The 13,527-nt window shown below is 34.1% G+C and overlaps 1 protein-coding gene across 1 annotated transcript; it reads right to left on the reverse strand.

The window, feature by feature from the left end:
* Positions 1–6,365: 6,365 nt before the first annotated feature.
* LOC107794411 (aluminum-activated malate transporter 5) lies at positions 6,366–12,760 on the reverse strand. Its single transcript, XM_016616897.2, is given in 7 exon segments — positions 6,366–6,606; positions 6,608–7,225; positions 9,107–9,253; positions 9,569–9,705; positions 9,799–10,062; positions 11,900–12,037; positions 12,123–12,760. Coding segments are annotated over 7 exon segments (1,701 nt in total). The 5' UTR covers positions 12,487–12,760; the 3' UTR covers positions 6,366–6,573.
* Between the last annotated feature and the right edge of the window lie 767 nt (positions 12,761–13,527).

The raw sequence follows: 13,527 nt of genomic DNA on the forward strand, positions 1-13,527 counted from the left end.
TAAGAAGTTTTCAGCAGTTATTAACAATGTGACCTGTAGATATAAAGCAGAAGCAAATGGTGAGCAATCCCTGCAATCACAATTGAAGCTCCAGGTTTCTCTCTACTGTTCCTTGGAACTCAGGATTTACTGTATGTAAGACACCAGCACGATGTTTGTCCGGTGGTGAATTTTAACAAGATTACCTAATATCTACCTAGAGTCAGTGTTCGCAGGTCCCTGAGCATGAAAAACATTTCATCATAATGGAAAAGGCTAAGTCAGAATGAGAGCTTATACTCGTCTGCAGAAAGGATTTGAACTGTTAAAAGAGACCACATCTTACTAAATGAAAGTGGATTAAGCTTACCTTAAGTAGAAGGTCCTTGGGATTCCTTGTCAGGATCAGATATTGCTAACGAAAGTGGATGAGATTATTTCATATAGAAGGTCATTATACAGGTTGCTAGTGGCACTTTGCCTAATAAATAGAACCAGCAAACATTCTATTAGAGGAAGGCATGTGGGCAGAGACGGATCCGGGATTTAAACTTTATGGATTCAGCTTTTAAGATTTTTAGTATTGAACCCGTTATATTTTTTAAGTTATGGGTTCATATCTACTATTTATTACAATTTCAGTGAAGTTTTACACATAAGTTTATAATCCGCGCCAAAAATTATGGGTTCAGTTAAACTCGTACCTACTATGGTACATCCGTCTCTACATGTGGGATGGAATAGAAGAAAAAAAAATGTTCTTAGATAAATTCTGGTGTTAGATGGCCAGATGGGATACTAAGTGGTAGAATGTTGTCAAACTTGGAGGCAAGAAACACTTGGGAATGCTAAACAAAAATGGCATTTAGGACCACAATGTGACTTTGCATTATCAGTTTTAGTTGATGATTAATCACAAGATCTCCCTGTATTTGCCTAAGACTAATATCTATATCTTGTATCTATGTACCCACTTGAAGTTGTACAGTAGGTTATTGGAGTTTGTAGACAACTACTACTTTTCATTCTTGGAATGCTGGTATCACTCAGCTACAGGTTTTCAAATTTATAGATGTACACTGAACCAGTTGCTACTAACCAGCAAATGACAGTGATCTCTGTTTTCTTTATGGTAGAAAAGAAAGAAGTTTTCACCACATGAGCCTTGCCAAAATAGTAAGACTGAGCTCCTCCAAAAGATGCCTTGTCACCAGTGATAGCATTGTGTAAAATGATTTGTGTAAACTTGCAAATTACTTAATATTTCATGCAAGTCATTCTCAAAGAATTTTCTAGGGATGCACTCTGCATATTATGACAAGGCCATATTATCCAGCTAATGATCTTTAAAAATCTTCAATGCTTTACAGCTTCATCGGAAACAAGTAAAAAAATTAATGTACAGAAAGATACATAATCTTTTGGGTAAGGAAATCTTTTTCTCTTGGATTCACAGCTCCTACAGGCTCTGAAAACATGCTGCAGAACAGAAACCAATTCCTTGACAACTACAAAAAACTTAATCATATCATATCATATCATATTATTTTATTATATCTATACTATATTAAAAGCACGAAGGCCCTTAGCGAAATGTCGTTCGCCTTTTTTACCCTTTAAAATTAGAGTTCACACTAGACAAAATAGTCATTTAATTATTCTCCTAATATTTAGTTCTTTGAAATTGACTAAAATTTTTGTTATTAAATTATTTTCCATTGAACTAGGTAGGAAACTCTAAAATTTAGGACTTTAAAGTCAATTAAAACTTTATCTAACTTAAATATTTTCCTTATTTGAATTATATATGTCACATAATTATAATTCTTACATGTTGCTTTCATGGATATATATTCTGTGAAAAAAAGTAAATAACGTGTGGTTTAAATAAAATTAAAGTAAATAACTGATCCATCAATTTTATGCCTAATGTTTAAAAAGGCACGTAAGAAATAGTGCATTTAAGTCATAGTTTTGATTTAAAAAAAATGAAAACATTAATGATAATTCATATTAAGGTGGCATGAATTTAGACTTTAAAAAGCAATTGTGACATTCTATTTTCTTTTAACAATAAGGACGTAGAATTTGAAATATACTTACAAGTTTTGTCCATTTTTATTGTCTAAATATTAAGAAATAATCAAATGATAATCGTTTTTAAATGTGACATTATTTTAAATAGGAATAGAAAAAGAACATATATATGTAATTGGTCGCGAGTAAAAGTACTTTAGAAAGAAATTATAGGTAAAATAAGATAATGATTGAGCAAAAAAAATAATATAAAAATTGTTAATAATAATCGAGTTCGGATGCCTATATGATTATTAAGTTATCAATAGAATAAGGTTACAGCTTTAGCAGTACCGTAAAATGAGTAAAGATAAAAAAAAATAATTGTTGGTAAACTATCTTACATAAAAATTTTAATAAGTAACATGAAATATACATGCAATGTACGTACCCAAGTCCTCAAGTAAAACTGAATGATATTTTTACCCTTTCAATCAAACGCTACTCCTATAACTTTTTTTGTACAATAAAGCAAGCAAGAGAAACAACTGAAGGAAGAACTATTAGACTAGATCAAACTCCTAAGGAAGAACTACTCTTAATTTTATATAATAACATAAACATATTTTTGAATATTATTTATTTTATTTATAAAATTTTATTTTTCATTAACACGAGGGACACGCGCAACACGCGTATGCTAAAACTAGTTATACTAAAAGTGGGAAGCTCCTTCCTGCAAAATTGAATTACTATTTTGCCCCAATTGTAAATTATTTTTAAATAAAATGTAATAAAATATTAAACATTTAATATAATAAATATGAAATAGTAATATTATAAGTACATGACCATTAAATTACATGACCTAATTAAAAAGGATGAATCCGTAGAAAAGAGTTTGGGTAACGTATAAACAATAAAGTGACTGAAATCATATGCACATTGATGGCTGCTTCTTTCAGTTTCAATTCTTAATAAAGTTACCGAAATCATTAATTTGGTTTTTAAACCCCACGTTCTTTTTGAAGAACACCCTAAAATTGGTGCTCTAATTTTTTTCCAAGACATTGATGGCTGATTTCTTCCGTTTCTTTTCCCTAATAGAAATTATTCCTTTACTTATTATTTGCAGTAATTTCACTCTTTATATTTTATTCTTTCATCTTCCATGATAACTCCTTCTACATGCTTTTTCAGATTCTTCCCAGCATTCTATATAAATGCACAATAATGTGTCTTTGTCCCATCATCCTTGTATTCTTTCTGGTACAGTTTTCTTTACGGGCTTTTTGGTTGCCGCATCACAAAATTGGTAATAATTCTACACTCTTGTCATTACCTTTAAACTTTATTAAGATAATCATATATTTTTGCCAGCTGACGTTGCTTGATTTTTCAATTAAACCTCAAGAATCAGTAGCTTCTTTGAGCATTACTCTTGTCTTGCAACTATATATTGCATTTGGTGCTTCATCTTCTAAAGGATATATATTCGCAACTATATATTGCATTTGGTGCTTCATCTTCTAAAGGACATATATTCGATAGGTAAAAAATTCTACATTACAACAATATATTGTGTTTGCCTCTATTCTCCTAGCTACTACGGGATAACTTATAATGGCAAACGGAGAAGAGCTAGGAAAGTTGTGCATACCTATTAGCAAGTTGAAGAAATATGCTACAGAATAGGTAATTAAAGTTTTAGTCGTTCCACGAGGCTTAATAAAGGAATACAAAAATGAGAATGGTGAAGGTGTACGTTGGCAGCTAATATTCGTTGATGAAGAGGTAATTTTATTTTAATAGTTTCTTTTGTTCAATTCTCAATGCATTGCCTCCTTTGGTGATTTTATTGCTTGTCCGCATTGACACAGGGAACAAAAATATAAACTACTCTTTTCAACAACGATGTTCAAGTATGGAAGAATTTTTTCGACCAAAATAAAAAGCTACTACATTATAAATGGAAAGATAAGCGGCACAAAACCAAACTTCTTATCTGTGCACAAGGACCTCGAAGTAGCATTTAATAGCAATACAGAAGTAATACAATGCAACACTGAATTTATGTATCAACAATTCTCCAATGGTTTTATTTCTTTGGACGAGTCAGAATAATTCACTAATGAGATTTTATTTGGTAAATACCTACATATATTTATTGAGTATTTTGCAGCTGCAATTATTCAATATTTAATAATTCATTTTTTTAGATGTGGTTTGCATTGTAATAAAAGTGAAAGCACTAAATGGAGAAGGACGAAGCAAAAGGCGAGAAGTAATAGTTACGAACGAGAGGTAAGTTACCACCAGTTATTCGCCACTCATGTTTTAAACTTTAGTACCTGCAAAAGCAGAATGTAATTTTTAAGACACTCAATTTTAAATATGTAGGTATGATAGGAAAACTTTGACTTTGTGGGGAGACTTAGCTGAAATTGAGGCGGAATTGTTAGAGAACATTGAAAATTCCAAGTCAGTAGTAGCCTTCTGTGATGTTAAAAGCTCTACTTTCCAAGGTATAACACCTCATACCTTATGTATTTTCATAATTTTTTAGACAGCCTTAATATAACACTAAATTCGCTGATCCTTTTTAAATAGGAGATTTTGTCCTTTCGACGACACCTGTTAGTAGCTGCTAATCTACCCAACATTTGAGAAGGCGAAAGATCTCAACAAATGGTAAATTGTCAATTTCTCTTTTAACTTATTTACTCTACATATGTTAGGTATATGGAACATTCTAAAGGAAGTTTTACAATACAAGAATGACAATATGAAGGCAAGCAAGATAGGCATAAGTTTAATGCCAAGTAGACTAATGCAAATAGCTAGAGAAGTCAAAATCACTGATATTATAGACGGCTCAGTTGTCAACTTGAAGTATATTTTGAAAGCAAAACATTTATTAGTTTTGACTCTGCAGAAGATGACACCAATAATTATTACCGGGAAGAATATCTAAACACTTTAACACCCAATGATCTCCCCCTGTATAGGTATTTTACCATATATATCATGATTTATAAATATATTTTGTTCCTCCACTATTTCTCTTTCTTTTACCTCAAGCATACACACCTGGAACATGCAATAAAAAATGATTTTCATTTTAACTTTTAGTTTCTTATGCAGGAAAGTATTGAAGGAGAACGCACCCATAATGCTACTCAGGAATCTAGACACTTCAAATGGCTTACGTAACGGAACAAGAATGATATGTAAAGGCTTTCACAACAACGTTTTACATGCAGAAATTATGATCGGTCATTGTGTAAACAAAGCATGTGTTTATGCTACACATTCAGCTTTCACCCCTGAAAATGAAGGATATCCTTTCAAGTTCATTCGAAAGCAATTTCTAGTACGTCTTTGCTTTGCCATGGCAATAAATAAAGCACGAGGCCAAACCATTCCCAATGTTGGCTTGTATTTGCCACAACATGTTTTTTCGCATGGACAACTGTATGCTGCACTTTCAAGAGGGATATCAATTTCCACAGCAAAAGTTCTTGTCATGACAGAGCAATCGACACGTAAAAATAGAACATATACCAAAAACATCGTCTACAAGGAAGTGTTACCTACAATACAAGCATATAACATATTTGCAAAAAATAACATAAGTAATTAGATTATTATCTATACTGCATAACTAACTAAATTAACTGCTTTACTTTTCAAGTTCAGACGACATATAAACATTGAAGTCCAATAATCAACTCATAAAATAGAAAAATCATTCTTCAGTTGAGCTTGTAATTTTACTCTTACACTTTATACTCATTACATACACATTTTAATATTATCACTATCCTTATAAAAGATTTGTACTTGCACACGTGGGACACACGTGCCAAATAAAATGTCGTGTTTTCCATTTGCTAGGCAATAATTTGGTTGAAAGAAGAGCATAACCTTGTACTCATGTACAAACACAGCTGACGATTGGATCTTAGTGGTACTTCAACTTAGATATTTTTGGCCCATGTACTTCAACAATGGTGCATCTGCAACAAAATTCCGCTCAGGAAAGTAAATTGTAGTTGTTTCTATGGGAGTGAAGCGCAATAGTAGCATACTAACATGAAATAGAGCAAAGCTATAGTTACAACTTTAGATAAATCGTCTAATGTAATAAGCTTAATTGCCATTAAAGATTATATTTAAACTAATATGCACTTTCGCAGTACCAATAATACACAAAATGAAGTTGATGTTCCATTCTACTTTATATATGTAATGCCTGAGATACTATTGTCAACAATGTAGTCAGCACAATAAGCTACTCTACCTTAACTTCTAAAGAAAATATTATTCACGTGATTTTATAATTTTTGTACTCATTGACATTGGGTGCGTTGCGCGTGGACCAGAAACTAGTATATTATATATAATTGTCTCAAAACATCTTCAACTTCATAAGAAAAGTTTTCATTCCAAGCCTGAACCTAGTTTCTGGTTGATAACATCTTCTTTACTGGCAGTAGAGCAATAAAGCACTGTGACACTGGACAGCAGAAAGAAGATCCCCTCAACCAAAAAGCAGGAACAGTTACACAACCTGCCTCAAAGAGTAGCTGCCTCTTTTCTATCAGTTGCATTCCTTAAATTTTGCCTTCTCACTGAGCTCTTGAAATGCATCTACTAGATTCTGAAGCCTTGCAACAAACTCGATCAGCAAGGAAGTAAATGTTGCCAGTGACAATGTACTAGCACTTTCAAATGTCCGTACTTCACGTTCATTCAAAATTACATCTCCAAGAACTGAAAGCCGTGAAGGCCACATCGTCTGCTGCTTGAACACATCTTCTGAGGAACCCCATTGTGAAGTAGAAAAGTTGACGCTTACATTTGGATTAAGAGTATCCATGTGCTTCAATGTGTGAGCAGACCTTAGATGAAGAGTTGCTTCACTAAGAGAGTTTATTAGCATGGGTTTAGGTTCATTGTCCTTCAGTTCTTGAATGCGTTCAGGATCTTCAAACTTCTTAGGTCTTTTTGAACTTTCCCAATTCTCTGCATTAACCAAAAGATAAGATTTCTGGTCAATCAACAGTTGAAGATTCTCCGCAGCCTCATGAACTTCTTCGAGAGGATCTCCAGGGAATAGTTTCTCCATCTTTTCTACTTTCTCTCCAAGCTGCCGTATCACTTTAGCTCCTTCAGTCCCAACTCTCTGAATCTGCTTCCTAAAAACCTGCCTCAACTCAGATGCTGCCTACAAGAAGAAAAATTGCATGAAGCAGTGACCACTCAACCCCTAAAGCATAAATTCTTAATCTTTTTGATTTAGTAATCAAGGACAGTATCATAACAAGTGCAAACAGGCAATAATAGCTCCAAGATCAGTTTCCTGTCGTACATTTTATGCAGCTATCTGTCACCGATTAGCAGGCAAGGATTCTTGTATTTTTAGTTCATTAAGAGGAAAAGATATCTCAATGGATATAAACATATATGGTATGTCTATTAAGTAGATAACCAAGAAATTGTTTACAAGATAACTTCAGTTTGATATCTTTGAAGAGAACATTTTATTTGTCTGAAGTAACATTAAATAATGCAAAACTCCTTCAAGACTAGAGCACTAGGTGAACTGCCACCATGTGCTAGAAGAATTTTTTGTGTCAAGCTACCTACGTTAAAAGCTGACATTAATATATTTTGTGTATAAATGCTTCTTTAGAAGCTGCCTTCAAACTGTTTCGCTAGCAAAAAGGATGACACTAGTGGACAAAAATCATCTCAACATTTTTAGGATAGGTTATTTGCAAAAAAGAAAAATTGCATAAGTAATAAAAGAAGGGAAAGTTACAGCCAAAATGCAAGGGTACTCAGTTAAGCTGGCATTTAGAAATGATAACCGAATTGAAAACCAAAGTTATCAAAGGCGAAAAGCTCCAATGACCATGGGGCATTAAGTACAAAGTGCAAATTCAGCATTGGCTTTAGTGAAGAAAGGCGCTAATGAAGAAAAAAGAAAAATTATATATGTAATGTAAAAAAAAGTTCAACCATTTCAAATTTCTAGTTTGGATGTCAAGATGTAGTTCTCAGTTTTGAGTGACTGGTATTCTTATGCAAAATTTCTAATTTATTATTCCCCGTCATTAAAACATTCATTCATATCTTCTTCTTCTTTTTTTAATGTTTACGTATCACGTTGCTTTGCGGGTTCGATTCCCTCTATTCGCCCAAGATTCAAATAAAGTAACTTATTTATTACCATTTGTGTAATTCCATAAATAGCATTACACATATCCTTAAATTAAGGATTTGGTATAGTTGGCCGTGATAGTGTAGTGATTCTATCCCTCCCCTACATTTTCTTTTTTTTCTTCCACCTTAAGAGGTAAAAGACTCTATTTATATTCCAGCTAGTGCTCCCTCTTAAAGAGGTCCAACCTAAGCGTTGACTAACTTCAAGTTTTATGTGCACCTCGAGTGATATATGTATCTGAGATGGGCTTCTAAAGTAGCAAGTAAATTTTTAACTTATTTATTGAACAATCCAGTGGCATGGCATTAACCATTATGAATGGCACGAAAAAACTTATGGTCAATATTTGACTACTCTGTAAAATTATAAAAACTGGAGTAAACTCTGAATAATTTACGAAATAGCTGGCTGGAACTGCAGTTCCATGGTTGAGTTCTTAGCCCCAAATAGGTTAGTTAACAAATGAGACATGCCAACAATGTGAATATTTGGTACTGACAAATCAGTTTGATTTTCGTCTGGTAAAAAATTACAATAAATACTTATGCGCGCCTCTTTCATGTTTGACCAAGAGAAAGAGTTAAAAACCCCTTGACAGATACTAACTTAAGCATAGTTCCTATGTATTTACTATTCCCTAATCATGGTTACATGGAACTTTATAGGTCTAGAATGCTGATTACTTTAAGTACTTCTCTCCTATGCATCTAAAATACTTCTATTCATTATTCATAAGCTGCCTAGTTCCATATCAAAGTAAAAACGAAGAAAGAAAAAGTGGCAGATGTGAGATAGGCTTCAAATTTATGGAATAAAAAAAATTCTGTGCTGCACATTGCTTTAGGCCAAGTCAGGAAGAAAAATTAGAAAAAGTTATACCTGTATTTCTGAAAGAATACAGCCATGCATAGCCATGACTGTGAAAGCACAATGCCTCAGTGCACCGCTGACTTTAACGTATTCACCCCAAGGATAATTGAGCATTCTGTAACGGCCATGAGGGGGTTCCCACACAGCAAAACCTAACTGAACCAGGATTACCAAAATTAGCAACCCAAGAAAATAGGTGATGTTCCACCAAACCCACATGAATGTCCACATACAATTTTTTTTTCTCTTTCCATCCAAAATAAGGTAAAGCTCCACTATAAGTCACATGTGTGCTACCTTATTTTTCAATTTCTTTAATACACAAAAGTTACCAGCCTCCACACCATTTAATGTTGAACATACACTTTCAGACTTTAATATAATATAGTGCAGAATAGGCCATTCAATTTGGAATGGAGGAAATACCACATATTTATGTTATTATAAGCATCAATAGCAACATGGGTTTACCAGAGAATCTTCTTGGTTGGTGGACTCTACAGCAGTCCTATAACCATTGTAGACAGGATCATCGGATGCCTGGTAAAGAAGAATTTTTGATGGTATCCTTTCGTATTCAAGACATTGCAAATAGTCATTGACACAACCTGAAAAAGAAGCATTGCAGATATCAGCCGAGCATAGCATGTCTAGGACATGTCCGACGACAATCTGAAGAAATGAGATTAAAGAATCTCCACCTTCCAAAGAAGTAGCGACACCCTTAAAATTTTTCGCCACCAATTTGTGCAAATCTTCACCAGCCCAAATGGGATAGATGCAGACATTTATAAGCAAACAGACAGTAGCTCCAACCCCAATTAGCAACAATCGAGAAACAGCGGTCTGAACAAAATCTGAAGTCCCCGATACTAGCACTATACAATATGTCAATAAGAAGACTCGGAATCCATATTCATATTGCTTCATTGCTGGATACAGTTTCAAATAAGTCGCACAAAATCCTGAATGAAAGAGGAAAATGTAATGATTAGAGTAGTACAAAAGTGAATTTCCCCGGAAATATATATACACACATATTTCCACCCCAGAAAAGGATAAAGGAGAGAGAGAGCTGTCATGGTAACGAGCGGGAGATATCGAAGATCAGGATATCATATATGTATGAGCCTTGGAACATATTTAGTAAATGGCTTTACTAGCTTTTGTCTCGTGTAGTAGCCAAGCAAACTCTTCCCGTCAATGGCCCACTTAACCCTTATACAAGGTAAAAAAGAAAGATGGTGATTGTTGCTGTGATGTTGATGCACAAGGTACGTGGAGGTGAAGAAAATCTATGTTGCTCGGACTCTCCGAAAATATCGATGGGTGCGTATCGGATCCTCCAAAACGAGTATATTTTTGGAGGATCCGACACGGGTGCGACAGCTGTTTTGGAGAGTCCGCGCAACACAGAAGAAAACTGAAAAACCTTTCCTTTACTTGAACCATTGTCCCACGGTGTAGGATAATATTGGGTATGTTGTTATTGTTGTTGTTGTTACTTGAACCGTTGTATATGTGTGATTGTCTATTTGTCTTCAAATCTAATATGCAATGTTCTTCAGTAAGATATTGAACCTAAGCATTCTGTCAAGGGTACTGAAATGATTGATTTTTCTTTTACTAAGTTGGAAGTCGAGGGGCATATATATATATCAATAGGTTCACTCAATTCAAGAGTGGAGAATTATGCTTTGGTCTACAGAGTGAAAGTTGAAGCTGTAGTTGCTTCTTTGGTGTTTTAGGTGCTCATGTCACCCAGTTACCAGTTTGCAAGGCTCTCTCTATATCTTTCCTTGCTCTATTTTTCTCCTAATCACCTATATTTCGAAATTCTTCTAATTGGGGTTGTTCATTGGTCGGTTTGGTACGGTTTTGAAATATTTCGGTTCGATATTTCCAGTATTCGATTCCTTAAAATGCTATTCAGCATTCGGTTCGGTATGATCCAATTTTTGTCTTTTCGGTTTCAGTTTATTCAGTTCAGTAACTGTGGTTTGTATTCGGCTTGAATAAAGAATTATAACTTTTTTGTTTTTAAGGGGCGGGTCAATGGCAAAACCGAAAGAAACCATAAGAAATCTTCACCAAATATGTATCAGGGAAATGTTTGTCCATAAAGTTCGTTTCAGTGTATACTTTGAACTATGAAGGTCACTTCAAAGCACACAGATCACCACAATCCTCCATTTCTCAAATTTGATGCGGGGTAGACTCTAGTAATATCAAACAAGCAATACTAATATGTCCTGTAACTTATGACCTCTCCGCTATTTTCCTTTCAGCCAAAGGGAAACAAATGCACTGCTGCACTCAGTACAACCTACTGAAAATGTTAACTTGATTGATTAAAAACACACACACAAAAAAAAAGAAATTATGGCAACATTTATACAGTTACTTCACACTAGCAAGCTTCTCAAATTGTGCCTTTTATACTTATGTTATAATCCAATACCATATGTGGAGAGGCGAATCCAGGATTTAAATTTTATGGGTTCAATTTTTAAGATTTTTAATATTGAACCCATTATATATTTAAAGTTATGGGTTCAAATCTATTATTTTTACAATTTTAATGAATTTTTACAGATAAATTTCTACTCCACGTTGAAAGTTATGGGTTCAATTGAACCCGTAACTCTCACACTGCATCCGCCTCTGCATATGTGTACTGCATATGTAAGTATGTATTTCCGTATAGTGTATTTTATTTTTTTATTTTTTTTAAATAACGACTACGAAAATTCTACAACCTTAAACCAAATACTGTACCGAATACGGAAATAGAAACTAAACCTGCAATAAATACGCTGATGACAATCACAACCTCTTGGCATTTTCCAGCCATAAGAGACAATTCAGCAATGCCCAGAGCTAACCCTCCAGCAGAAAACGTTCCCAATGCCCTGTTAAATCCTTTACTGAGCGTCGCACCTTTACATTAACAAATTCTAAAATTAGCAATAAAAACATAACAAAGCTACAAACTTGAGGCATAAAAAACGAAAATTTTACATACCTATACTGAATTCAAAAACGACGACAACAGTGAGAATTGCCCAAATGGAGTGTTTACCAATATAAGGCAAGGGTTCTTTGAAGAAAATAAGGATCGAAACAAGAGCAAGAGCAAAACCCACTTTAGCAGAAAATATAATTTTCCTAGGATCACTTCTACCCATTTTAACTGCTTTTGCTGCAGCTTTTTTGACATCGTTACAAAACTCAGTAAGCCGATAGCGTAAACGTTCCAGAAAGTTCTCATTTCCTGTGAAAGATGCACCACCACCTACTCCCAATTCTGAATACCCTTTTCTGGGTAGTAATATTCTTTCTTTGTTTGTTTCAACAAAGCTTTGCTTCAACGAGCCAAGATATGCCATTTTCTGGTCTTGTTTTGGATCAATTGTTACAAAATTTGAGGAGAGATTTCCATGATTTTTATATTGGATGCTTTATAAGTATTGATTCTTTTTGGGGGAAAAAATTATTGGTGTGTGAGTTGTGACTTTTGATCTGAATTCAACTAAATTATTGAGATTCCAACTTCCAAGTGTGTGTGCAGACGTGTACTTGTCGTCAACTGGATCTCAAGATTGCAAGCTTTTGGTCTCTGATTTTTTACTTTTTTTGGAAAAAGAGTAGTATTTGTTTTTTTTCTCCTTTCTTATTTTAGACTTTTCTGTTTTCCTTTTTCACGGGAGATTTTCTATTGGGTTTTCACAAGAATGGTCCCTTATGGTTGGCGTAGGTTTAAGCCAAACTTTTAAAATTAACGTAAGGCGAAATGACCTCCTCATCAATTAAATTTATACCGAATTTTAAAGTTGTTATATAAATTTTTAACTTTTTCATTTTAGCATCTCAACTCAATCAGTTGATTATAAATAAACTCCTTCGTCAGAGTGTATAGCTCAATTGCCTGACAAAAAAAACACACATAAAGTACTAAGATCATTTATTATTTTACACGTGTCATCAGTGGATCCCATTTTTTTATAATTAATTTATTAAAATTTATTTCTTATTTTATTTCTTTCATTATTCCTTCGGCACCTTTTATCGCCACCATTGTGAGAAAGATCTCAGCCATCACTTGACAATATGCTCAATCAACAAACTTTCATAAAATTCATTCCATTTTCACTTCTAATCAAGCTTCAAATATGGGACACGGCGGGACAAGAGAAATTCCGATCAATTACGAGGGCATATTATAGAGACGCCGCAGGAGCTTTGCTTGTTTACGATGTGACTAAAAGGCACACTTTCGAGCGGCTGTCGAGTTGGCTTGAAGATATACAACAACAAGACAACACAACAGTAATAGTGATGGGGAACAAGTGTGACACCTGAGAAAATATTAGGGCTATTAGTGCAGAGGAAGGCGAGGAATTCGCGAAGAGTAATGGATGTTTGTTTAT

This window comes from Nicotiana tabacum, chromosome 6, assembly GCF_000715075.1.
Source record: "Nicotiana tabacum cultivar K326 chromosome 6, ASM71507v2, whole genome shotgun sequence".
Taxonomy (NCBI): Eukaryota; Viridiplantae; Streptophyta; class Magnoliopsida; order Solanales; family Solanaceae; genus Nicotiana; species Nicotiana tabacum.